Here is a 24726-nt window from a genome sequence, read left to right on the forward strand (position 1 = left end):
GCAAATACGACTTATGGGATCTATGGAATCTTATATAAAAAGGCAACAGTTCAGTTTGTCTAAATCATTTAATAGTTTACTAAAAGGTTGACTATAAGCATAATTCCTTTTGACGGCTTGCAAATTCATTTTCTGCTGAAACAGCATCCCCGAAGATTTTGTTTGTTTTGGACAGAGGTTTTGGTCCAATCCAATGCAGCCGTGACAGCTGACGCAAGATCTGCGTAAAGGACTGCAGACCGGCCGAGCCAACATGTTTGACAAACAAGTGAAGACTTTGCACAATTATACTGCGCAGCTTTATGTTAATAATCAGCCAGTTTGCTAAATGACCAAAGTCAGTCTCTGGGGAGAAGTGTGCCTTATTTGGGTTGTTGCACGACAGAAATGCCCCATTATGAGTTCCTTGATCCCATCCCAACAAACAATAAGATGATGTTGCAAGCCCTGTGTGCTGCATGTCACGTATGATATGTGCCACACACATTGTAATTTTTTTTTACATTTTTATTTTATTTTAACTGGTGTCTCTGATTTTAAAAGCATTGTGACACACTGAAGCACTCTCAAAAACATGTAAACAGCCTCATATGGAGTCGGCAGCACACATGTGGAAATCATATTTGCTCAGATAAGATTAAGATTGTTTTTATTCATGTCAAATCTAGCAATTCCTAACACTTTATGGCATATAAATCTAAACTTTTCAGGAGTGCTGGTTTTTATGCTTTGTTTGCTGTAAGCATTGCTTTATTTTGACATGACCTTGTTGTGGTGTTCAAAGTATAATTTGTGTTATTCTTTTGTATGATATGAATCCACTGGGTGGGCGTGTGATTAATGCTAATGACGATAGCATGTTACCGATATAGGTATCACGGGAGATTAGAGTCAAGCATCAGATAAAGGAGAGGATGTGTTTATGAAGAGAGGGTCTCATCATCCCTGCTGATGAACAGGTGAGGAGATCAGACTGCTGCTGGTGTTTGTGATGTCTTAAAGAGTTTGACAGTTTTGTGCTTTGTCACCTTTTTTTTTTTCTTTAACCGCAGCTTGTGTTTATAAAGCAATGCAGAATCTGACGGAGGACCCCGGCAACGTGACCTATAACAAAAGTCTGTCCGTGATCATCAAGGTGTGCGTGGTCATCCCATTGTTCTGCTTCTTCCTCGGCTGCATCGCCATCATGCTGCACATCTTTGCGTGTCACAGGCAGTTCCTGGACACCTCGCGTTATATCCTCTTTGCCCACATGCTGATCAATGACACCCTGCAGGTCTTGTCCTCCGTGCTGCTCTTCCTCTTCGTCATGGCCCAGGTGAAGGTTGCCCTGATTTACTGTGTCCCCCTGTTGTTCCTTTCCACCACAACTTTCCAGAACACGCCATTAATCCTGGCCACCATGTCACTGGAGCGTTACGTTGCCATCTTTTATCCCTTGCAGCGGCCTGCGGCGTGGCGCTATCTGGGCCATTATTCTTTCTCTGTGGTTAATCAGTTCTATCTTCCCTATTATTAACTACTCAATTGGGAAATATGATCCCAGTGTGAGTGTTCTCTATACACGCGTGCTTTGCAAAGTCTCCACAGTGAACTCATCTCCGGTTCAGGTATTGTTCAAAGCTGCTGTGAGTATTCTCTTCTTTGCAGTGGTGGCTGTCATCATTCTTTTTACATACATGAGAATCCTGCTGGAAACCAGGAAGCTCAGACAAGACAGACTCTCCGTGAACAAAGCCATGCACACGGTGCTGCTGCACGGCTTTCAGCTGCTGCTCTCCGTGCTGGCCTTCACCAGCCCCATCACTGAAACCCTCATCGTGCTGCATGCCAACTGGCTGCCGGAGGACATCTCATTCTTTAATTACTTCTGTTTCATCCTGATTCCACGGTTTCTCAGCCCACTCATCTATGGATTCAGAGATCAGACTCTCAGAAGTCACATTGGCAAAGCATTTCTCTGCTGTTCAAACAGAGGCAGGCCCTGTGTCAGACGCAAACAGTGTGACAGAGTGTTTGCTTTTTAAACAGTTGTTAACATTTTTTTGGCAGTTGGGTTGAGGGAAAGTTAAAAATTCTAAGCTGACATGTCGTGGTTTTGAAAGAGTCGTGTATGCAGTGTCGCCTACAAATTCTCACACTTATTGTGTACAGTCTGATCGCGTATTAATGAATGTGAAGTGTGCATTAGGGTTTCAGGCATGTTAATGCTCTTGGCCTTGTGTAACCTGTAATTCTGCATGATTGGTTGACAATAAATGTGTTGTTTGAATGGACAGACTTGTAGTTTGGCCAAATCTTTTTTTTAAATTATTAATAGAGCATTTACTGTGTTGTGAAATATGTATTTACAAATATGTAAATATAATGTAAAGAATACATGAAGTTATGTTTTCAGTGAAATGTAAATTAAGGCAAGAACAGACCACAATAATTTACTTTTTGAGCGTTTTATGGATTTTGGGGCATTAAGCGCAAGCTTTTTTAGACAAGAAATATTTGTGACAGTTGCATGTCTATGCCTTTATTTTTTCATTAATTCTTTGGTACTATGTGATTTATCAAAATTAAAAGTCGATCATCTAAAATTAGCAATCATTTCATAATCGGGTGCAAGTTGAAAGGAGTTGAAATTTAGAGACTTTGTCCCTGTGAAGAATTACTGATGTGCAACAGTTAGACAACAGTTGTTTTTTCAAATTTAAATCCCACATTCTGAAGTGTAGTTTATTGTCGGTCACAAGCGCATTGGTTGTAGTTCAGAGCTTTCATCTGTAGGCGTCGCTGTTGCTCCCCAAGTCACCACCAATATGTACCGGTACTTATTTTCATAACGGAGCAAATGTATTATGCTTCTTAAGAATGTTAAAACACATACACGTAAGAAGAGGTTAAAAAATAATAATAATAAATATTAGACTATGAATGTTAAACGCGAATATGTTTTTCTGATTTAAGCGCTACCAGGAGCAGTATAAATCCAAAAAAAGAGCTATTCCCGATTTAATGGTTAAAAAAAACCATATCCGATTATGTGAGTCTTGCTGATGTCGATGTTTATAGATTAGTAGTATAACGATATACTTTGTGTACTGTACTGCTGATCTTTTGCAAGACTCTCTTGTAAACGGAAGAAGAAAGCTGATCCTGGATCTCCGTGTGCGGGGAAGATCCCCCCAGATCGTGAGAGAGGACGGGTCGGAAAGACGAAATCTGTCGAAGATGAAGGCTCCTGCATGGGTTTGCTGCAGCTGCAGTCTTCTGACTGTGATCCACGTGTCTGTGGGTGAGATGTACACGTCCCTGCTCAACACCAAACAGGCGATGAGCGTTGAACGGAAGCTTATCGATTATTTAGGAACTTACATTGATCAGGAGTTAGAGAGGCTGGAGGACATCAAGCGGTGAGTGACACGCATGACCACGCAGGTTTGAAAGTTTGGACCAAGTACAAGAAAGGGAGTTAAAGGACTAATTCAATCGATATATTCAATTAAAAATCAATCTTGAGTGAGAAGATAGGAATCCTGTGTTTAAAGCCCATTCATGCACGTGCTGTGGTCAGAAATTCCCCGGAATTTATGTTGTTATTGGAATCTAACAATACATCATCAGGGAGTGGAGAGCCTTTTCTCTGTCTTAATCAGTGGTTTTTAAACTGGGTTCAATTGGACCCCAGGGGTTCGGTGAGTCAGTCTCAGGGGTTTGGTTGAAATATTTAGACTCTAAATATTTCAAATATAAATAAATATTATGGGGGCATGGCTATATAATCAGGCTGGTTTTTCCAATCTCGGTATAAAACAAACTGTATTGTTTCCTCCAGTTTTTATGCCAAGGTTTCCAGCCTGCACGCCGAACTGTACAACAGCCCGGCAACTGCACTGACAAACCCGCTGGTGGCGTTTACTCTCATCAAGAGGCTGCAGTCGGAGTGGCTGCATGTTGTCTACAGCAACGAGGCTCTGGAGAACGCACAAGGTTTGACTTTGGCTTCTTTGCAGACACATCTGGTGATGATAACTGTTGTCATCACCCACCCACCCTACCCCCGTTCACCTTATGACCCCGCACTGTTCAGCCCTCAGGTCGGGTTACGAGAAGGAAGAGGCAGATCTTCCTAATCTGGAGGACCTCCAGGGGGCTGCGAAGGGGCTGATGAGATTGCAGGATGTGTATTCTCTCCAGGTTCCAGGCCTTGTGAGGGGACGGTTCCAGAGGGTCACAAACGGCAGGAGCGTTGACATACACCTACCCGCCGTGTCGGTGCAGTTATCTGGGGATGACTGCTTCCTGGTTGGAAAGGTGCATGCCAATATTTTTTTCTTGCCTCCAAAATGAACAAGGATGTACTTCAACTTAATTGAAGAAAATGAAAACCACCCCCAAAAAACAAACCTAAAAGTTAAAAATATTTTCATTCTGCAGAAAAATGATGCTTTGTAACGGAGTTTGAGATACTGACTAATGCATCAATGTCGTAATATCTTCATTTGCACATTTTTTTTCCTGTTTTTGGCATCCGGCTTATAATTCAAACCACCTCAAAAGTATAAACCAGAAGGTTTCTTTGCTGAAGCTGATAATTGGAACAGATTTGCATACACAGTGGGCATCCCCAACCAACATAATTGCTCCTACTTGTGTTAAAATACAGTCTGAGGTTACAGCAATTGTTCCCCCATTATGTGTTTTGACCCCTGTTTTCTATAAATCATGCAAAGGAAATTGCTGAAATAGTGCAGAAATGTCTCTTGTTTCGCCCTTTGTTTAAGTTTTTCCAAAGTTTTGGAAATTTCTCTGAAAGGAGAAGAAGCCGAGATAATTAAAAAGGCAACCTGTAAACATAGAAAACCAGATGGATGCTTTTAGGCCCCCTTGTACCCTATAAAGAAGGTTAAGAGCATGTTATTTTCCGTAAAAGGAGCTTTAATACACCATTGGTCCTCCACGCTGTGTAAGTATTTGATTGAATAAAGGATAAAGTAGTCAACACATTTAACCAACCAAAAGACAACACAGCAGGGTGGTCGGACTCTGGCACCTATAAACCCAAACATATCTAAAATCAAGAATTTAACATTTGGACTCCAGTTTAGCGGGTGCCCACATGCTGGAATGGCTGGCAGTTTACCAGAATTCTATTGAGCTTGCCAACGAGTTAATGGAAGTAACCAAGGTGTTTACACAGGTGGCCTACGACCAGGAAGACTACTACCACTCTGTACAGTGGCTGGAGGAGTCAGTGCGTCTCTTCAGGGGAACCGGAAGCAAGTGGAGTCCAGAGAATGAAGGAACGCTGCACGATGCTCTAGATCATCTGGCTTTCTCTCACTTCATGGTTGGTGACAGAAACTGGGCAGTTGTGACATGATTGATGGGGGTTGTCACTCTAAAATCCCTCTCTCACATCAGACAGGAAACATCTCACATGCTCTCAGTCTTTCCCAGGAGTTACTGCATTACGGTAAGGCGTTTCCATTAACTGTTCCATCCAAGATGATCATATTATCGTCCAGACTGAATCGTTTTAATTACAAAATATCCCCTGTAAGAATATTCCAGTTTATCTTACAATTTCCTCTTAGATCCTTCGAATGGAAGAGTTTTGCAGAACATTTATAAATATGAAAAGCTGCTGGCTTCTAATTCATCTAAATCAGCTGGTGGGCTGAAGAGACCCTCCTGCAAATATTTAAGGACCAGGGACACTTATGAGAGACTGTGCCAGACCCGAGGCTCTCAGGTAGGTCTCTGAAAGCTGTGTCCTCAGAAAAATGCAGTTATTTCAAACCCTGCATTAGTTAAAATTAGGTTTAAGACCTGATATCTCTTCTGTTACATAACATGACCTGAGCAAGCAATTGGGTTTTCTGCTGTGTTTATGCAACCCACTACTGGCAGCTGCAGGATAAGAGCCGAAACAGAGAGGAAATGTGACATTTTGTTTGCACAACACCCAAACAAACGGACACGAGGACAACACCCTGGCGCTAATCTTTCCATGTTGTTTACATAGTTATGTCTTCCTCATCTTCATATTCTGTGTAAATCTGACAGAATCCCCTCAATATTTGCACCTGTGGCAAATTAGGCTGCTTATAAGCTGAAGTTGTACCATGAGGAAGGAGGTAAACCTCAAAATACAGTCAGGGGATGAACAGAGGCTAAGCTGCATGATCAAATATACTCTAGAATGTAGCGGTTTAAGTTTGCTTCACACGTGTTTGTCTTAACAGCCGGTGCATTTTGAAAATCCACAACTTTTCTGTGATAACTTCGCCAACGGCCACCCAGGGCTTCTTCTCCGGCCTGTCAGACGCGAAGTGTTGAGTCTGAGGCCATATGTTGTTTTGTACCACGACTTCATCAGCGACAGCGAGAGTGAGGAAATCAAGCAGCATGCCCAGTTGGGGGTGAGTGGTGAGGATCCAGTAAAGGATGTTTAGACTAGTATTCCTGATCCAAACCATCTGAAATGTGCTGATGTCATAACTGCAGACAATAATCTTAGAGACTGTTTTTCACTGTGACAAATTTCACAATTGAAAATAAATTTGTCAGTTTTTTCGAGTCAGACTATTTTCTATAATAATTTAATATAAATTCCTTAGTCCGCTTTGGTGGGGGGGTCCTCTGGCTGCTGGGTTCTGAACCAGCCGGGTAGATGAACTGTTATGCGTGCAAATATTTAAAAAGTCCTAAAAGAATGAGAGGTGCATTACTATGAAAACATGGCTGAAGAACCCTGCTGGGCTCTACCGGCAAAGATTCAGACCTCTATCGCTGAGTTCTGTGCTCATCTATCAAAAATCTTAACAGCCGCAGCTGCTCATGGTTAACTGACTCGGTTTCTCCAGGGCATATTTGGAAGATTGAGTCAAGTGGTGCCCTGAGGTTTACTGGTTTGGAATGAGTTTTCCACCCTTTTCTCTTAGGGGAAACCCAGCATTTATTTCATCATTGCATCAGGGTGTGGATTTATGGCGTAAGTGTCAGAGCATAGCAATGACTTATGGCTCGCCTGCGCCTTAATCTTGTATGAAACTTTCAGTAGCTTATATTTTAGCTTTTAAAAGACTCAATTTGTGGAGTTTTTCAGTGATTTTTCATACTCGTTGGAGCATGAAACTAGAAGTACGGAGTGTGAATCTTCTAAAGATGGGGGGGAGTTACTGCCAGGAAAATGTGGTATCTGATCTCTTTAAAGTCTCTCCTTGGCACATTAGTGTGTAATTTGCGGTCCATTGTACAGGCGAATTGTGTTTTAGTGCAGCGTTTTTGAATCCACGTGGCAGATTCACTCGTCTCTCGGTCCTAATGTTGGACATTTGATATGAGTATGCTGTCATGCACTTATTACTCACATGCTGATGCAGCTGTGGAGCAAGTCACCAAAGCATAGCTATTCTAATACTCACCCATTTCAAACAGCTTTTTTTTTGTCTTTGCTGTCAAGTTGAGACGGTCTGTGGTGGCAACTGGAGACAAACAAGCAACTGCAGAGTACCGCATCAGCAAAAGGTAGAAATAAGGACGTTATTATTACCATTGTTGGCTATTGGCTCAGACACATTTGTTTCACATCTGCACCTAAAAGTAGCAGCAGCCTACATGATACTGCCTCAGCTGTAATTATAACAATATGTCATATTTCTAGTGCCTGGCTGAAGGGCTCTGCACACTCCACCGTTAGCAGGCTGGACCAGAAGATCTCCATGCTGACAGGTCTGAATGTGCAGCATCCACATGGAGAGTACCTGCAGGTGGTGAATTACGGCATCGGCGGCCATTATGAACCCCACTTTGACCACGCTACATCACCGTCTAGTCCTGTCTTCAAGCTGAAAACCGGCAATCGGGTGGCAACTTTTATGATCTATGTGAGTCAGAAAGCAGCCAGGAGGTTCTCTTCACTCCTGCTTTTCAAAAGTCATAATTAAAAACACAGCAAGGCTTCGGCTCTGAACACTGGTGAGGTTTTTGGAACAACCAACGTCACAACTAGATCTGAAGAGGCAACCAGTACAGTGGCTTTATAGATGATGTTTTGATCTATCTGGCATTATGAAGCCTCTGTGTTTCTATAGACACTGACTTTGTAGTGGCTTCCCATGAAAGAAAGTCTTTTCCCCCCACAGCTCAGCTCCGTCGAGGCGGGGGGCTCCACAGCCTTCATCTACGCCAACTTCAGTGTTCCTGTCATGAAGGTAAACTTCTAAGCTCATCCTGTTTTTTACCTCATATCAATTTCGCCTCAGGGTCGGTGAAAAGGTCAGATCAGACAGATATTTCACAACAGTGGAGTGAAGCCCGAGTCGAGGATCGTTTTGGGCCAATGTTTTGTCTCTATTAGGGATTTGTTAGTCACTTTTAAGCCAAATAACTTTTTGTTACAGTTATTAAAATGAATTTGTTATTTTATTTTACAGAATGCTGCCATCTTTTGGTGGAATCTCCACAGGAATGGTGAGGGCGACGCAGACACCCTCCATGCCGGCTGTCCTGTGCTCATCGGAGACAAATGGGGTTAGGGAGTTTTTCTAGAAAAACGTCCTTGTTGAAGGTTCGTTTATCATTGGATAAAACACGGGAACAGGATAAAACACAATCTGCATGTTGATCTATGTTCCAGTGGCAAATAAATGGATCCACGAGTATGGGCAAGAGTTTCAACGCCGCTGCAGTCTGAACCCTGAGGAGTGAGGTGAAGGCTGCATCTGCAAATGAAAGGCATACTTGCGGGGAAAAAAGAGGTTAGGAGCCAAAAAAGGCACGGCATGGGTGAGCTTACAGCTGTAGTTGGAGCTCCGGGACACAGGGAGCCCGAGGTGTACAGTACTCTGCTGAAGGTGCGACACGGCTCAGAGGTGAGAGCGATGAGGAGTGTGTCAGCTGGCAGTGGCACCGAGTGCTGCTTCGCTCCTGTGAGGCCTGCGCTTTCCCCTAACTGTGCAAGGCTTTGTCCCTTAAAATCGCTCAGAAGGTTGTTTTTCAAGCGGATTATTTAGTATTTATTTTTAATTTAAATGTTCAATGTGTCTATCAAGAGCCCAGGAGCATGTATAAACTACCCATCTGCCACTTTAAAGGTATTAAGTTCAAGAGATAAAGACCATCCAACATGTTTTTGTATGTTTTGGCACCTGATTGTTACATCGCAGATTACACAATGATGTTTTTATCCCACCAGCCCTGGACTCCACTTCTGCCTGGTTCTAGGACTCATTATCAGTGTGAGCACGTTCTTCCAAAATGACTGAATAAGTGTCCAGCTTTGCCACTAGGGGAGTCTGACAGAGAAAGTTTAGGAATAATCAATCCCTATTTTATGAGTTCTTTCTTATCTTCCTCATACTTAGTTAACAAATATGTGGGTCACACCAGCGTTTTCAAAGTCAGACCTGCTTTAATAAATGATCCTACAACAGATAGATATATGCTCATCTGTTGCAAAATCCAGTCAAAATTAATTTTCAAAGCACAAAGATCCAATTATACAAGAAAGCAGAAACATTTGGCATGCTTTAAGTTGCTCTTTACAAGTGGGTCTTTCTTGAATTCTGTGGGTTTGTTTTGTGTTCTTCAGTCAGTCTCAGGGCCACAACTGTTCAATGATCACCACAACAAATATGGCCTAGTAGGGTCCTGTTGCTATGCAAGAGCATACCTAAGCTACCTAAAGCATCACATGACTAGACCACACGTCTACTTCAACACACTGTGAAGTATGCACAGAAAGTACACAACACCCAGGAGTGGTTTGCTGTTTTGGTAGATATACTAACATATATTGACTCTACCAGAATGCCAACTGACAGAGAAGCTGCCAAGCAACAGTATAAAAAAAAGTAAAGCAGAAATACAGCAGTTCTTTTTAAATCGCAGGGTCATGGGGAAAAAAAGATTCTGATGAATAGTTGGGATGGAAAGTTCGGTGCTGCCCTCTGCTGGTGATGAGGATCTACCTCGTGCAATATTTCATGCAGTTTTTATGGGCAATTTGCAATAGTGGTCAAAACACTGTTATATTTACATTTAAATGATGCTGTTCCATTGTGTTTTCTTTCATTCATTCGGTATTTACAACTATTTAAGTTACATTGGTGAAATGTCATGCGATTTTTTTCCCTTCACCTCACCTAATAAAAGTGATAAACTCAGATCTTCGTCTCACTAGTTCAGTCTCAGAATGACATTTTTATGTTGACATAAAAACTGAAATTGTAAAGGAATAATAGCAGCTGACGTGACAAGCGCGCTACAAACACATTTACCCACAATGCCACTGTGCATCTCAGCGGCGCGCGTGGAGGCGGGACATTGTTGCTCGGAGACGGGTTTGCGCGCCTCCTTGAGTCAGTGGGTGTGCGTATCAGATTATTTTAAATTGGCTGAAAAGTTATAAACATGTTTTTTGATGGTGCATGCACGGTTTTGAAGAGGGTAACATTAACCATCCATGGTTACTGAACCGAGGAATGAAGACCAGAAAACAGAAGTCGACCCGAACCGAAACCAGCAAAAGAAAAGGTTGTTTTTAGCTCAAGCGCTTGCTAGCAATACAACTCGTTAGCGTTAGCTGATAGCATCAGCTGTCAGCATCCCCGGGTAGCTTAAAACCTTTGTGCTATTGCAAAGAAATCTGCTCGAATTAATTAATAGTTCATATACATGTGTTGTGTAATAAATCATTTGAGTAACGTTATAGTTTTAGTTAGTACTTGTAAAACCACTGTTTGTAGCAGTGTAATTTACGGTAGTTAGATTGTTGTCAACGCTTAGTTTCCTTCACTATAAGTATGATAACTTTTCTTATACATAGTTGTCATAAGTGAAGCAACCGTATTTTTTTGCATGCTTTGTGGGCTACTAAATACTGAATCGATTATCTTTCAGACTTTGAAACACTACCTGCTATGTTGTCTTTAAAGTTATACCAATCTAGAGTATTTGGTCTTTAAATTATAGTTGGGGAAAACATCCGTCTTTATTATAAAAACTGAACCTCATTCAAGAGGATTTGGAGTTGTTAGACTAACTTATATCAAGCTAAGATTTGCAGCAGTACAATTTTCTGGTGGCTACCTTCTTGAGAACTTTTCAGTCTTGGATTTTACCAATCCCAGATTACTTGTGTTTCAAATTTGTAATCACCAGAAATGTCTCCTTGCAGTCTCCTGTGATGTCTCCCCCTCCACCAGCCTCCCTCCTCTGGTTGAGGGCCAGCTACGATGCTTTCTGCGCGTGACAATAAGTCAGATATTATGGACAGTTCAGAAACCTCCACCTGCAACATTTGTCCGGCTTCGCTGGTGGGGTGAGTCCTCCGATGGGACTCATTTCTTTCCAAAGGATGGATCACAGGCGTCACAGAAGACCATCAAAACCACAGCCCGCTTCCCCATCCGCTGTGGACCAAAGCAGTTCACATCCTATCTCACAGGTGGTCAAGAGACCTTTAAGCTCTCAGAGTTGTAAATGAATGTCTGAAGTGTCTAATCTGATTTTTTTGATCAGATATGGGCTTCCTTGTGCTGGAGGTTCTGACAAAACCTGATCATTTGCCGATTGCACGGGCACAAGTTTTGGGCATCTCTCACCTTTCTCTCTCTCAACCCCTCAATGGATTTTACAGTCTTCTGTCCCCAACATCAAAAAAGCTCGGAGAGTTACATGTGAGTGTATATAAGCAGTTAAATGAGTTAGCGTGAGAGTAACAAATGCATTTTCTACCCTTTCTAATCACTAATACAGTAAATAAAATTAATAATCATCTGAATAACAGCACTTCCTCTTTTCCATCAGGTTTCTCTTAATTTGGAGCCTCTGACAGAAGCATATGACAACAGCACTTCCAGTCCCAACAAAGATGAGACAGTCAAGGGACTGCAAGTTCCCACACCGACCGCCTCCTCACAACTGCATTCACACTTAGTTAATTTCGGAAGCAGAGACCAGCATGTTCAGGAAGATAAAGGCAGCTCACTTGAGAATCAGATGCCAAAAACAAACATACCTCACAAACATCAAACGGCTCCCAATTCTTCAAACCAGGAAATTTGTGGCCAAACAACCAGCGATCTGCTTTCAGGTTGGTTGACTGCACATCTGATGCCAGTAACCACGAATGTTAGTGTGTTCTTTGCCAACATACCCTCTTATACCTATAGTTATTCTGGAGCGTGGAAACAAATTGAGAAATGCTCTGGCGGTCTCCGCCTTGAAAGGTGACATGTCAACTCCAGCTCTGAAAGAGAGCCCTTTGCCTCTCCCAAAGGATAACATCCTGCTAGATTCCAAGTAAGCTTTTCAAATTTGATTTGTATGGTTTATACACACATGCATCTAAGTTTTACATTGTTATGATGTCTGTTGCAGGCCATTTTCTTCTTCATCTGAGACACCATTCCTTCAGAACATCATCAATGCTGGTTCAGCTTTCAAACCCTCCAATGCTGTAGTCTTAATCTCAGACAGCTTAGACCATCCTGCTGACACTGATAATAGAGCTATAGATCTACTGCTTGGCAGGTACGCTTGTATTTCCTTTTCCAAGATCTATAGGAGATATGCAAATGATTTAATATTATACAACACCTGTTTATAGCCCAACTCCATCTCCTTTGGTTCTTTGGGATGGAGAAGAGCCATTCCATGGATCTGCTCACAGTAGTGTTTGTGTAGACAGTGAGCTCAGTGATCCACAGTATGATCAGAGCTTATTGGAAAACCTGTTCTACAAAAGTCCTGTAAGTAGATGGTTTAGGATATTCATCTTATTTTATACTAGCCAACGCCACTTTATTTGATGTTCTATCATGAAGTGTTTTTGAAATGACATATTTGCTTCTTTTAGATATTAGATGTCAGAGAAAGTGATGCTGACGTGAAGGATCAAAAAGTCTCATTGCGTCAACCACAGGTGACACAGTCTGGACCAGAGATTAGCAGAGGGTAAAGACCTTTTCATTCTCCTTAAACTGTGCTGCCTGGACAGGAAACATTCAAAGCTCCTTTTAAAAGAACAATGAAGGGCTCGTGGTCTCAGTGGAAAAATATTGCGTATGGATAATAAGTTAGGATAAGCAGCATTTAACCTGTGTTCAGGTCAAATTCAGAGCCTCAGCAGTCTGCAGAGGATGGAGGTCTTCCTCCTGGCCTGAGTTCTGAGCAGATGACTCTGCTGAGTTCAGTCCGCGATGCGAGAGTGACCATCGACTCCCTGACTGTACCGGAAGACACCACAGCCAGGAAAAGCTCCACTAAATGGAAACCACCCCGACCAATCCCCAGCAAGAAGTGGTTGGCAAAAATATTTATTATTCCGGTCCCATTTAAAATGATGCACTCTTTACGATGACCCGAGTTTACTCATAGTTGTTTTCTTATTTTTAACAGCACATATTTTATTGAATACGTATTCCCAGTGCATTCCAGCCACCGGGACTGCAGTAAAGGTGCAGGCCAGGAGGTGACCAGAGCAGTTTCCAGTAAGGTGGCAGCACAAGGTAGAACATCCATTTTCAGAACCATTCTTAATTTGTGTACTTTTCTGTTTTTAACATGTCGTCTTTTCTTTGTTTATAGAGGTGAATTTCCATCACCTGTCTGTGTTTCCTGTCCGTCTCACAACCGCAACAGTTAGACGGTGGTCAGAAACTGAACTGATTTTCAAGCTTTATATAAGAAAGAGCGACCAAAGGAAAGTAAGCCATTCTTTAAATAAATTACTCATTTAAACATAGGTCATAAAAAAAGTCCCACAATTGCTTTTTATTAACCTTAAAACTGTCAATTAAAGGCTAAACTGCTTATTTTTAAGACTAATCTGTTGATAAAGAAACTCACTAAATACTAAAGCTAAAATCAGCCATTACCAAATACCTGCTTTGCTGAAAAAAATTTACTCTGAGAAATGTAACGGTGATGTAATGTTCATTTCTGACTTGCAGTTATTCCATTTCATGCCATTGTTTTCTTTTTTTGCAGCCTGTTCTTATTGGTAAAGCCATTTACCTGCTTAACTACCTGCTGCAGAACAAACAACTAAGTCAGACTGTTTTCTTACCTGTACAAAACATGGAAGGAGACGGTGAATTTTGCAAGGTTGGCCCCCTCAAGGTAATATAAAGACTTTAAGACTTTATTATGATTGTAGTGTTTTGTGATGTTTGTTACTAGCCTGAAGTAACCTACGTAGGACCTCCTACTTTTGATGAGCAGGTGATACACAGTGTAAATGTGTCTGCTGCCTTTGCAGTCTGTGCATTAAAACAAACTTTCTTTGTAAAGCATTTAGAATTGCTAAGTTGATCTTCTTTCAGGTATCCATAGAACTGACTACTGTCAATAGAGATTTATCTTCTAATAAAAGCCAAACCAAGCTGGCTTCAGGAGTTACATTCAGTCCAAGAAGAGAGACCAACAAGACAACGCAGCGTGATGATATTGGCAGAGGAGACGACTGGAGTCCCGGCATTCCAGTAAAAGAACCCTCATCACAGCCTGATCTCCACGCATCTGCTGATACGTCACGGCATCAGGTGGAGGAGGAGAGTGAGATCCTGTTGCACGCCTTACTTATGGTGCCAGATGGAAGGAATTTTAGCTGTGGGTCCATGAAGGCTCCAAGTTTGTACTTGAACTGTAAACTCTTTTGGAGTGATGCGATAGCACGTTCTATCGTCAGCTGGAGTCAAGCTAATCCTTCATTCCACTTTGTTCAGGTGGGTACAGAAAGTGTTCTCAACAAGTCAAACAGTTTTCTTCCTTTGTTCAGCAGTCGTTGAACCCACAAAATGTGTCATTTTGCTTCAGGTGACTCCTGTGGCTTTAACAAATAAACTGCTTGAGCGGTTGAAGAATAATGTGATGGTTATAGAGGTGTGGCAGAAAATTGGAAGTTCAGGACAGGATCAACTCCTAGGTCTGGTTAAATTACCGCTGCATCAGTTCTACATGTCATTCAGGCAAGTTGTGGAGACCCATCGTGTCTTTGTGGTGTTCTGAGTCTTGAATTCAAAACGTGCACCTCTCCTGTACAGGGATCCAAAGATTGCCCGCCTTCTTCTGCAGGCGCAGTACCCTGTTTTAGGGGTCGACTGCTGTATGCCCGTCATCGACGTTTTCTCAGGCCATTGTAAAGGGAACCTCAGAGTTGTTTTGGCTATGGGGAAATCAGAGCAGATCATCGCCCTCCAGCGCACGCGGGATGATGAGTATGACTCTTCATCTCATCTCGTGCGACCTGTTCACCTGCTGGATCATCAGCCACAGTCGCGACAATCAAAGGTACCGGTATGTCTTTTTGTATTTATTATATTTCCACATATGTGTGGAATACTAGAATATTCGGATTTCAGAAGAATTTAAAAATCTCAGTCCGGGAAGTTTGCTTGCTTTAATAAACCTTGTAATTTTTAGGTGATTGCAGCACAAAAAGAAGCCATGAGAGAGCACGTGTTTGTGATAAGGGTGGACAAGGTAAAAGGGCTGATGCCGCTGCAGTCTACAGTGTGGGGGGAGGCTGACTGCTATGTCCAGTACAGTTTTGTCAGCCAGGACCTTGACTCTATTGCAGAAGCGGACCACAACCTCATAGAAACTAGTATGTTTATTTTATTTATAATACAATCAATATAATATTTCCCCACCACTGCCTATTTAAAAAAAACCATTTTTCCTCGCAGGCATTAATTTGAAGCCGTTTCGAACTACCACTACTCTGTGTGTCCCTGATCCAGTGTTTGGACACACCGAGACGCATGTGCTTCAGGCTCCTGATGGAATGCCTGTTCAGAGGCTGCTCCTCAGTTCTCTCTCAGGACAGGGGCTGGGCAGTGGAGGTGGTGTCCAGTTTGAAGTGTGGTGCAGGTTTGTGGTTTATCACTCAAAGAATATTGTCTAACAATCAAATTTAGATTTTTTTTAAAATGAGCAAGTCAAGCTTCAAACAGTCAAAAGTATCTAGACTGAAAATAAATGTACAGTATACCTGCATTATATCTTCTCATCTTGTATTTTCTTTGGTCTCTGCAGATACTATTATCCAAATGTCCGTGATCAGCTGGTGGCCAAAAGCATCCTGCCATTGTCTAAGCTGTGTGCTTTGGTGACTATGCAGCGACAGCATCCCAGTGAAGCTGAAATGTTTTCCCTGCCCCTGTTTCCAAGGACAGATTCTTCAATGGGACACCAGTCTAAGCCCTCAGGTATGCGTGCACATTCATGCACACACAGAGTAATATGCAATAATAGTAGTATGCTGATCTGGTGTGTCTAGGCCTGATAGATGTGTGGATACGGTATAAGCACCGACTGATGGGACCCGAGGGCCTGACTGGTGGTGGAGTAGCCTCTCATTTTATAACACTTGTGGTTCAGGTGCACAGAGCATCGGGTCTGCAGGCCGCAGCAAGGTGAGCTATATCCAGATATCCTCTAGATGATGGTGAATGAGCCAAGCAGATATTCTTTCCAAAATGCGCACATCATTTATTCCAGATCAGATGGCACCACAGTAACTTTCAATCTGTTCTCCCCTCTCTCCGGTTTAGACTTGTGGCTGAACAGGATGAGAGTTTGCAGTATTTTGCCAGTGTAGGAGTGAACGCATATGTCTCCGTCCAGCTCTCCTTCCTAGATGAGAGCGAGCTGAGTTGCACACGTGCTGTTGCCAGAAGCTTCTGCCCAGAGTTTGACCACCACATGGAAGTTCCCTGTGATTTACTGCTACATAGCAGCAAAGGAGAAACCCGCAGCCTGGCTGAGGAGCTGCAGGAAGCATCTGCTGTCTTCACTCTGTGGAACAGAGGAAGTCGCACAGGTGCAGTGATTAGTGACAGTTCCCATCAGCTTTGCCAAAAAGTGCATGATTTATCTACGTTATTTATGTTTTATGCCAGTAGTTGGAGAAGGGTTCACTCGTGAGTCCGAAGATGTGATCTTGGGGACAGTGGAAATACCACTGATTGATCTGATCCGTAAAAGAACAGGTATACCGCCCTCAATCATCAATAGCTTGTTAAGATATTCTGATGATGTAGTTATACGGTTATTATTCTTCTTTTGAACACAAGGTATTTCTGGATGGTTTGGAGTGCACCTACATCAGGAAAAGAGCTCTTCTCAACAACGGCATAACTTGGTCGGGGGGCTCGATGTCTCTCTCAGGTTTGCCCACCACTCAGACTGGGAAAAAGTGATTAAAGCCGCTCATGGCGCGGGTTGGGAAATGGCTCAGAGCGAAGTGCTGGGCGATGATGAGGCCTGGACAGAGAGCAGGACATCAATGACACTGACCATCTCTATGCCCAGAGTGTGGCTCCCTGTTCACTGCTTGCTTCTGCCAGGACACAGCGAGCTACAGCGCTCCACCTTCTGCTACTTCAGGTACAAGTTCTATGACGACGACGCCTTCTGTTCCCAGATGAGACATCCTTCTTTTGAGGAAGTTGAAGAAGAAGGTCTGGTCACAGTTACCTTCCAGGAGAGCAGAACTATAGAACTGGGGTGCACTCAGCCCTTGATGTGGTATCTCCGAGAAGAAAAACTGGAGGTTCAGGTGTGGTCCGCTTTTACTAAAGACAAAACCCAAAGACCTCGAGACACAGACCGACTGGTGGGCTCAGCTTTTATTGATTTGTCTTCTTTTGCAAAGACATCCAGGCAGAAAGTTACGATCAGCGGTAAGATGTTAGAGATTCTTTTACATCTACAGCTTATTAGTAGCATTTCAGAGCGTAACTCCAGATTTTTGGTGTTGCAGGAGTGTTTCCGTTGTTTAGACGCTCAGCAGCAGATTTACAGGGGGCTTCTCTCAGAGTCCACATTACACTGGTCACAGGCTCTGTGAAGAACTTAGCTGAACATATAGACTCTGACCACCAGGAAGAGCTCTTACTGGAAGAGTCAGAAGAAGCAGATCAGGACTCCTTGCCCAGCAAATCACGGAGTAAATCCTGCAGGACTGTTCCAGACATCACAGCCCTTCACCACACAGAGACTGACCTCGATGGATCTTTCCCAGTGTCTGTTGTTGTGGATCGGGCAATGCACCTCAGTCTAAAAGGTCTTTCAAAATATTTTACAGTATTTGAGCCAGACAGTCAGTGGATATTAATTCATTTCTCATGCATTCATCTCAGGCTGTCCTCTAGCAGAGCGCAGTGAAAGTTCCCCATGCTGTTGTGTTTCATACGTCACAGCCGACTCCTCTGAAGCCGTCTCAACAGCTGTCATAGCCAGAACTGACTGTCCTGTGTGGGACCATCAACACCAGTGCAGGTGGAGCCGTAGGGCTTTGTTCATCAATATGAATAACATTAATTTTTCACATCCCTTCAAACTTCATATCAGCTAATTCTTTTTCAGGCTTTCAAAGCAGCTACTGGTTGATTCACAACAGTCCCTTGTCTTCAAAGTCTGGCACAAAGGAGGTAGTGAAGCCTGGTTTGGTATAATGTAAATGAATGTTGTTGTATTTAGTATGTTTTTGTTTTACGCCCATAGAAATGGAGCGTGTGATTGGATTTGCCTCTGTGGACCTCTCCCCTCTGCTCTGGGGCTTCCAGTCAGTCTGTGGTTGGTACAACATTACAGACTTCAGTGGTCGATGTCACGGCCAGCTCAAAGTCTCCATCACTCCACTAAAGTGCGTCCAAGAACTCAGAGGACAGCGGAAACCTGTAAATGAAGAAAGCACCAAAAAATCTTCAGTGAGTGATTATGTTCAGCCTGTTTTAATGCATTTTATCATGATCAATGCAGGCTAATCTCTGGTAATGTTCTTGTCTTCAGGCATTTTCTCTAAGCTATCACACCACAGCCACATATAGTAGCTTTCCGTCTCATATCAGCCAGTACTCTGAGCAGATGATTTCATCACCTGACCACACCAGGATATTCTTGTCTGACAGGTTGGTGTCATTTTCTGCAATTATCCGTTTTCAAAGAAATATTTCTGTTTGTTCTCCAACATATTTATTCATTGTGTTCATCTTGCCCAGGGCCAATGACAGTGACCGCCATGTTGAACATATGGAGAATGTACGTCTTTACCATCAGAGCCTACACGAGCAAACAGCGCCACCTTCTGGCAGCGTCATTATGGGTGACGTCCATCCCTCCAGCTCGTTTCTGATTTCAACACTCAGGTATCATTCCTCCCATAGATGTTACAACATCACTGTGTTTTTTTAAGCTTTTAGAAACCCAAGTTTGTTTTTTCAACAGGAAGAAATTAAGCGAGCTCGACAACATCCAGAGATATTTCAATCAAAAGCTTTCACCTCCCACTTTTCCATCCTGGGGTGAGCAGGACGTTTCTGCCAGCAAGCCTGAGATTCAGAGGGAAACAGATGCATGTCAGCTTCTTTCCAAGTCCAAACAGTTAGTTGGAGAAGTCAACAGTATCATCACTGGTGAGCTGTTTCTCACAATCAGTATTGCTATTGTCATTTTTGATAGATTAGCTATTTATAGCCTGGAACTATGTAGATCCTGTCTGTCACATTGTCTGTGACTTAAGGACCTAACTGTTCTATAGAGTATTTTGTGATCATCAAAAATTGGGAATAAATGACTCATCTTTTCTAGAAGAGTGTCAATGAAAGCTTTTCATGTCTTCTCATTTTCACCCAGGTCTACGAGGACAACACCAGGAAAAGATTCCCTCTGATCTAGAGAGCGGCTCCTTATTGCTCTCTGGCCAGAATGACAGTTTTGGAATTCTCCCCGGGGTCGCCAGTCCACAGAGAGCTTCAAATTCTTCACAGGAAGTGTTTCCTCTACCCTCATCACTGGCAAATATACTTGAGGACACCACAGACTCTGAGCCCGAGGAAGAAACGGGACAGCAAAGCTGTGATGATTCTGGTTCTGAGGGTGAAAACAGGCAAGAAAGCGACGGAAATGAACACGAAGAAGGTTGTAAATTAGACAGTGTAGGTGATGACGATGATGGTGATGAAGTCAAGGATTACGATGAGGTCGTGGTAAAACCAAGGTCTCTCAATGAGGTCACCTCTTTAACAGACAAAACCAGTCCTTGGACCAGTGTCCTGTCAGACCTGGACATGGGTTCTCTAGAAAGCATGGAGGAAACAAGCGAAGCCACTCTGACCCCGGACGACAGTGAGAAGCTGCAGATTTTCAATCGGCAGACCCCCAACTGTGGTGAGCAGCATGGATGTGGCAGACAAGGTGCAAGGAGCTCCGACTGTGGTGAGACGGAGGGTGAAAGGACAATAGAAACTGAAGAAAGACACGGAAAAGAAAGCGAAAGTCACAGCGATCTGTCCCATGAGAACAGTTTATCACCTCACAAACAGGATGTCGGGGTCACCGATGATGCTTCATCCTCCCAAGACAAGCAACCTCAAGCGTATCCTTAATGCGTATTTGCTGCTGTGTTTATATATATGTATATACATTAATTACAGTATAAAATTATAAACAATCCAATCACAGCTTGTTTGACACTGAAGATACTTCAGCATTACAAACGTAGCCAATCCTGACGTCAACGCCATCATATCGACATTGTCGTGTATTTCTTTGACCTATACCCGTTAAGCTCCGACCCAACAGAGGTGCCGAATTTCTTCCTCCCATCTCATCGACTTGAAGCTTCTATGAGAGCCATCCGGTTGGCTGCTTCTTTCAGGGATTCGCTCAGTGATCTGGTGAGTATTTGTCAACCAATAACAACCAGTCTTCTATTTTCTGCACTACTTTATCTCATCGTGATCTACATATTATTGATACGGACACAGAAGTCCGGCTGTTTTTTTGAAAGCTTTACATCTTCCCCAACTCCAGAGGTCGCGACAGTATGTTATAGAAAGCATAAATATACTGTGCAGGCGTTTCGACCCCTGACTTGTTGAACACGGAGTACTGTTGTACTTCTGGTCACACCGGTTTTTAAAATGTACCAATAAAGCTGGAGGTGCTGAAATGTGACCCTTGCTGGGATGTGTTCATGTACGAGACGAGGAGCTTTCAAAGAACCAGTTTGAACTGGTAATCATCTATCTGTCCATTAGAGTGTTTACGCTACAGGAAAGTGGTGAGATGCCCCATGGATACTAATAAATAACACATGTTACGGGTTTCCTCTCTAGGATCACACCTCGCTTGTTCATCCCAGACGTCCTCGACATCCCAACATGAAGAAAGAGACTGAAAGAATAGCAAAAATATTTGCTGCTCGCTATAATGACAATGAATAATTCCTGTTAATAGACGCTGTTTACAAATTGGAAAACATGTGAATCGAATGCAATATTTTGTGTGTTTTTATGAATAAATTAAAACTGTTTATAGTGACGCTTCTTGGTGTATGAGTTTGCAGTTGAAGCTAATGGCTCAGCTGCTAACAACCTGCGGGAACTATTTTGTTTTTCTTTTCCAAGACCTCAGGCTGTCTAAAATGAGGCCCCTGCATTTATGAGAAAGTACATGCAGTACTTTCTCATATTCAAGTCAGAACAGCTCAGAAATGAAACGACTCCACGTGTACGCTCAGCTTTAGATACTGTATTTAGGTTCTGTACATCAGAAGTCCAGAATCAGTCTCAGAATAACCCAACTTGTCTTTAAACTTCTGCATTTGTTCCACCCTGTACAGAATTAACCGTGAATCCTCTGGTGATATTTATTCTCTCAGATAAGGGGAAAAATAGATCCTCTCGAAATAAGTCTCCACATATTCGTACAACGAACCAAACTAAAAGTACACTGTGTCTTAGCAGTCACGCATTCTTGTTTGTTATTTTCAGCTTTCGGCTCAGGGTGGTCATGGATTTGCTTATAGTTTTGTAACTCCATTGTGATATTTAAAAGTTTCATGTTGAGTCCCTCTGTCTTCCTGTTTATGAGTTCTTGTGGTAGGCGGTGCATTTTCTTTTTTCTTTTTTTTTTAGTGGGCTAGGCTGGAGAGTCTGGAGTCCTCACTCTTGCTGTCACTGTTGTTGAGGAATTCAAGTCTGCCTTTTACCCTCATTTTTTTCTTTTGTAAAGGGTGCCGCACTTATAAGAACAATGAAACTCTTTGTGGATTTGATAGAGACATTTTGGGCTGGACGTGGTCTTGATTAATTGTAAACGCACGTGTGATGCTCAAATATTTAAGTTTCCTCACACGGGTCGCTGCTTTTGTTGTCTTCGTGATTCATTGGCTTAATGTTTTAGAAGATCAGCCTTCGTGGAGTCCCGCTCGTTGAACATGGCCAGTGGAAAACATGCAAATGTCTCTCCGCCAGCTGTCGTCAAGGTGTTTTCAGCTGGAACAGCCGGCTGCGTGGCCGACCTGGTCACGTTCCCTCTGGACACGGCTAAAGTCAGACTTCAGGTGAGGGTCACCTAGTGAGCAGACAATCCTCAGCACCCAAACACAGCCCCTGAGGGGGCTTCTTCTCTTACGCTCATTCGTGTTGTTATTGCGCTACAACACAAAAGTCTATATGACATCTTGAGAGGAAACACCCTAAAAAAAAACAACATTTTACACCATATAGGCTACACCGTCCTCATCGAAGGAATCCTGTGGCATTTACAGCTCTGCTTATTGGCTTCATTTTTGTGCAGGGTGCGACCATCCATCTAAAGGGATCTGCAAACACATTTAAGTACTTGTAGATGACATAACAGGGCAACATAAAAGTTCTGCTCAAAGCAACTCTACTTTTCTCTGCTGTGCCTGTGCGATATTTCAGATCCAAGGTGAAGCCAAGTCCTCGCTGCACAGCCAGACGGTGAGGTACAGGGGTGTGCTGGGCACCATTGTCACCATGGTGAGGACCGAGGGTCCAAGGAGTCTTTACAGTGGTCTGGTGGCGGGGCTGCACAGGCAGATGAGCTTCGCCTCGGTCCGGATCGGCCTGTACGACACCATGAAGCAGTTCTACACCAGGGGGTCGGAAAGTATGTGAGACAGCAGACAGAATTCCGCGGTGATGTTGATGTGAGATGGAATCCTGACGACCGAGTTGGCACTGTGCTCTGACAGTAACTCCGCTGGCCCCACAGAGCTTTAAGAGCTGTTATTAACAGTGTCAAGTTGAATGAAAGGGGCAAACCGAGAAAGTTGTTAGGCAGGATTTTCAATCTGAAGCTCAAATATCAGGACAACAGCTCCAGGCCTGAGAGCAAAGTTCATGTTTCCAGTTTCGTGAATCGGGTCTGTGATTATGTTGAACAAAGGCTCTCTAAAGAACATCTTCCCCGTCCAAGCTCTCTTTCTTTGAGCCATTTATTGGAGAATTAAACTAAAAGCAACTGTTTGGTGTTTTTAACTCGCAGATGTAGGAATCTGGACGCGGCTGCTTGCAGGCTGCACCACGGGGGCAATGGCAGTGGCCTTCGCCCAGCCCACCGATGTGGTGAAGGTCAGGTTTCAGGCTCAGGTCCGCCTGCCCGAGAGCGGCGTCGTGAAGAGGTACAACGGCACCCTCGATGCGTACAAGACCATAGCCAGGGTCGAAGGCATTAAAGGTCTCTGGAAAGGTAAATAAAATAATGACGTCAACCATTAAAATCTGTATATCATAACCCCTTTATTATTACTAGTTCATTTATTTCTTTATTTAGGGGTCAAATCCTCCGTCACCTTTGAGTGTCAAGATTTTTCTCCAGCGCAGTTTTTAAAATGAGATTAGACTAAAATTTCAACCTTCAACCTGTTTTTTTTTTGTTTGTTTTTTACATTATCACTCTATAATCCATCAGTGGAAATGAAGATAATGTACACGCGCAGGTTATCTCTCGTCTTTACTCTGGGGTTTAAAGGTGGGTGTGTTGGCGATTTCGACCTGTATTTCAGGCTGCCTGCCAAACATCGCCCGTAACGCCATCGTGAACTGCTCCGAGCTGGTGACGTACGACATCATCAAAGAGCTGATCCTCAAGCACAACTTGATGACAGGCTAGGACAAGCACGTCACACCAGCCCCCCCCCTTCCCCACGGCGGGCCTTTTTAACCGGCCCCGTGCTCTTCTCTAACAGACAACATGCCGTGTCACTTCACGGCAGCTTTCGCGGCAGGATTCTGCACCACCCTGGTGGCGTCACCCGTGGATGTGGTGAAAACCCGCTACATGAATTCAGTGCCGGGGCAGTACAGAGGGGCCCTGAACTGCGCTCTCAGCATGCTGGTTAACGAGGGACCCACATCGTTCTACAAAGGGTACGAAGCCTGAGCCGTTTTTCATCATGTCTGATTATTTTGACGTATTTCTTTATTTTTGCAGATTCGTGCCGTCGTATCTTCGTCTGGGGTCCTGGAACATTGTGATGTTTGTGACCTACGAGCAGATTCAGAGAGCCGTGATGGCGTTTCAGAGATGACTGCTGTTTCCCTCCTCTCCCAGTGTTTTTAAGACTTTTGCAGGTCTGGACCTGTTTGACCTCATCAGGGTTCGGTGAAGCAACAGACAGATGTCAGGGACATACACAGACGCTCATAAAGCAGGAAAAACACCTCTCAGGATGTATTTCACATTCATAGACGGGATAAAATTCAACATTGGTTTATTGCTGCAGCGGTGTTAGCAATTAGCAGGTCTGTGGGACCCGTTTTCACTTTTTTATTCAAAGAAATAAAAATAAGTAATTAAAATTAAGTTCAAAGAAATAAAAGTAAGTAGTTTTGAAAAACCTTGCTTCACTTGTAAATTTGTTTCCACTCATCTTGATTTTAATTGATTTTCTTTATTATGTTT

General features: G+C 43.1%; 4 protein-coding genes across 7 annotated transcripts; all 4 read left to right on the forward strand.

Moving 5' to 3' along the window:
* Positions 1-298: 298 nt before the first annotated feature.
* or95a1 (odorant receptor, family 95, subfamily A, member 1) lies at positions 299-2257 on the forward strand. Its single transcript, XM_057049802.1, is given in 2 exon segments — positions 299-1458; positions 1460-2257. Coding segments are annotated over 2 exon segments (957 nt in total). The 5' UTR covers positions 299-1069; the 3' UTR covers positions 2028-2257.
* Positions 2258-2903: 646 nt separating this feature from the next.
* p4ha3 (prolyl 4-hydroxylase, alpha polypeptide III) lies at positions 2904-10163 on the forward strand. 3 transcript variants are annotated; one of them, XM_057048665.1, is made up of 12 exons: positions 2904-3286; positions 3827-3981; positions 4082-4305; positions 5192-5341; positions 5416-5467; positions 5589-5746; positions 6240-6416; positions 7460-7524; positions 7661-7883; positions 8142-8210; positions 8433-8529; positions 8636-10163. In XM_057048665.1, exons 1-12 carry the CDS (start codon positions 3237-3239, stop codon positions 8704-8706), a joined length of 1491 nt encoding a protein of 496 aa, XP_056904645.1. In that variant the 5' UTR covers positions 2904-3236; the 3' UTR covers positions 8707-10163. The 3 variants fall into 3 exon arrangements, with proteins under 3 accessions (XP_056904645.1, XP_056904644.1, XP_056904643.1); XM_057048664.1 differs by having other exon boundaries at positions 2911-3404; positions 8433-8566; positions 8636-8757; XM_057048663.1 differs by having other exon boundaries at positions 2914-3404.
* Positions 10164-10322: 159 nt separating this feature from the next.
* On the forward strand, positions 10323-21333 carry c2cd3 (C2 domain containing 3 centriole elongation regulator). 2 transcript variants are annotated; one of them, XM_057048660.1, is made up of 32 exons: positions 10323-10533; positions 11177-11446; positions 11521-11678; positions 11809-12094; positions 12174-12303; positions 12382-12534; positions 12611-12752; positions 12860-12957; positions 13111-13305; positions 13402-13511; positions 13591-13709; positions 13993-14124; positions 14328-14729; positions 14821-14972; positions 15048-15300; positions 15427-15610; positions 15693-15876; positions 16042-16214; positions 16286-16421; positions 16560-16828; positions 16908-16997; positions 17082-17690; positions 17771-18073; positions 18150-18288; positions 18376-18440; positions 18514-18719; positions 18802-18920; positions 19011-19157; positions 19237-19424; positions 19645-20386; positions 20579-20687; positions 21129-21333. In XM_057048660.1, exons 1-32 carry the CDS (start codon positions 10428-10430, stop codon positions 21234-21236), a joined length of 6477 nt encoding a protein of 2158 aa, XP_056904640.1. In that variant the 5' UTR covers positions 10323-10427; the 3' UTR covers positions 21237-21333. The 2 variants fall into 2 exon arrangements, with proteins under 2 accessions (XP_056904640.1, XP_056904641.1); XM_057048661.1 differs by having other exon boundaries at positions 15048-15294.
* Positions 21334-21580: 247 nt separating this feature from the next.
* Positions 21581-24546, forward strand: LOC130534507 (mitochondrial uncoupling protein 2-like). The gene is made up of 6 exons (XM_057048668.1): positions 21581-22357; positions 22722-22929; positions 23308-23511; positions 23828-23929; positions 24011-24191; positions 24256-24546. The coding sequence occupies exons 1-6, from the start codon at positions 22232-22234 to the stop codon at positions 24350-24352; spliced, it is 918 nt and encodes a 305-aa protein (XP_056904648.1). The 5' UTR covers positions 21581-22231; the 3' UTR covers positions 24353-24546.
* Positions 24547-24726: the final 180 nt, after the last annotated feature.

This window comes from Takifugu flavidus, chromosome 12 (assembly GCF_003711565.1).
Source record: "Takifugu flavidus isolate HTHZ2018 chromosome 12, ASM371156v2, whole genome shotgun sequence".
Lineage (NCBI taxonomy): Eukaryota > Metazoa > Chordata > Actinopteri > Tetraodontiformes > Tetraodontidae > Takifugu > Takifugu flavidus.

Excerpts from the sequence above, each read along its gene's own strand:
- c2cd3 (XM_057048660.1), top strand. The coding sequence starts at position 10,428 with ATGCACGGTTTTGAAGAGGGTAACATTAACCATCCATGGTTACTGAAC. Across the intron at positions 13,306-13,401 it reads CCAATCCCCAGCAAGAAGTG|CACATATTTTATTGAATACG; the intron begins GTTGGCAAAAAT and ends TATTTTTAACAG. Across the intron at positions 14,730-14,820 it reads CTTCATTCCACTTTGTTCAG|GTGACTCCTGTGGCTTTAAC; the intron begins GTGGGTACAGAA and ends ATTTTGCTTCAG.
- p4ha3 (XM_057048663.1), top strand. The coding sequence starts at position 3,223 with ATGAAGGCTCCTGCATGGGTTTGCTGCAGCTGCAGTCTTCTGACTGTG. Across the intron at positions 3,982-4,081 it reads GGCTCTGGAGAACGCACAAG|CCCTCAGGTCGGGTTACGAG; the intron begins GTTTGACTTTGG and ends CGCACTGTTCAG. Across the intron at positions 4,306-5,191 it reads ACTGCTTCCTGGTTGGAAAG|GTGGCCTACGACCAGGAAGA; the intron begins GTGCATGCCAAT and ends GTGTTTACACAG.
- LOC130534507 (XM_057048668.1), top strand. The coding sequence starts at position 22,232 with ATGGCCAGTGGAAAACATGCAAATGTCTCTCCGCCAGCTGTCGTCAAG. Across the intron at positions 23,512-23,827 it reads CATTAAAGGTCTCTGGAAAG|GCTGCCTGCCAAACATCGCC; the intron begins GTAAATAAAATA and ends CCTGTATTTCAG. Across the intron at positions 24,192-24,255 it reads CCCACATCGTTCTACAAAGG|ATTCGTGCCGTCGTATCTTC; the intron begins GTACGAAGCCTG and ends TTATTTTTGCAG.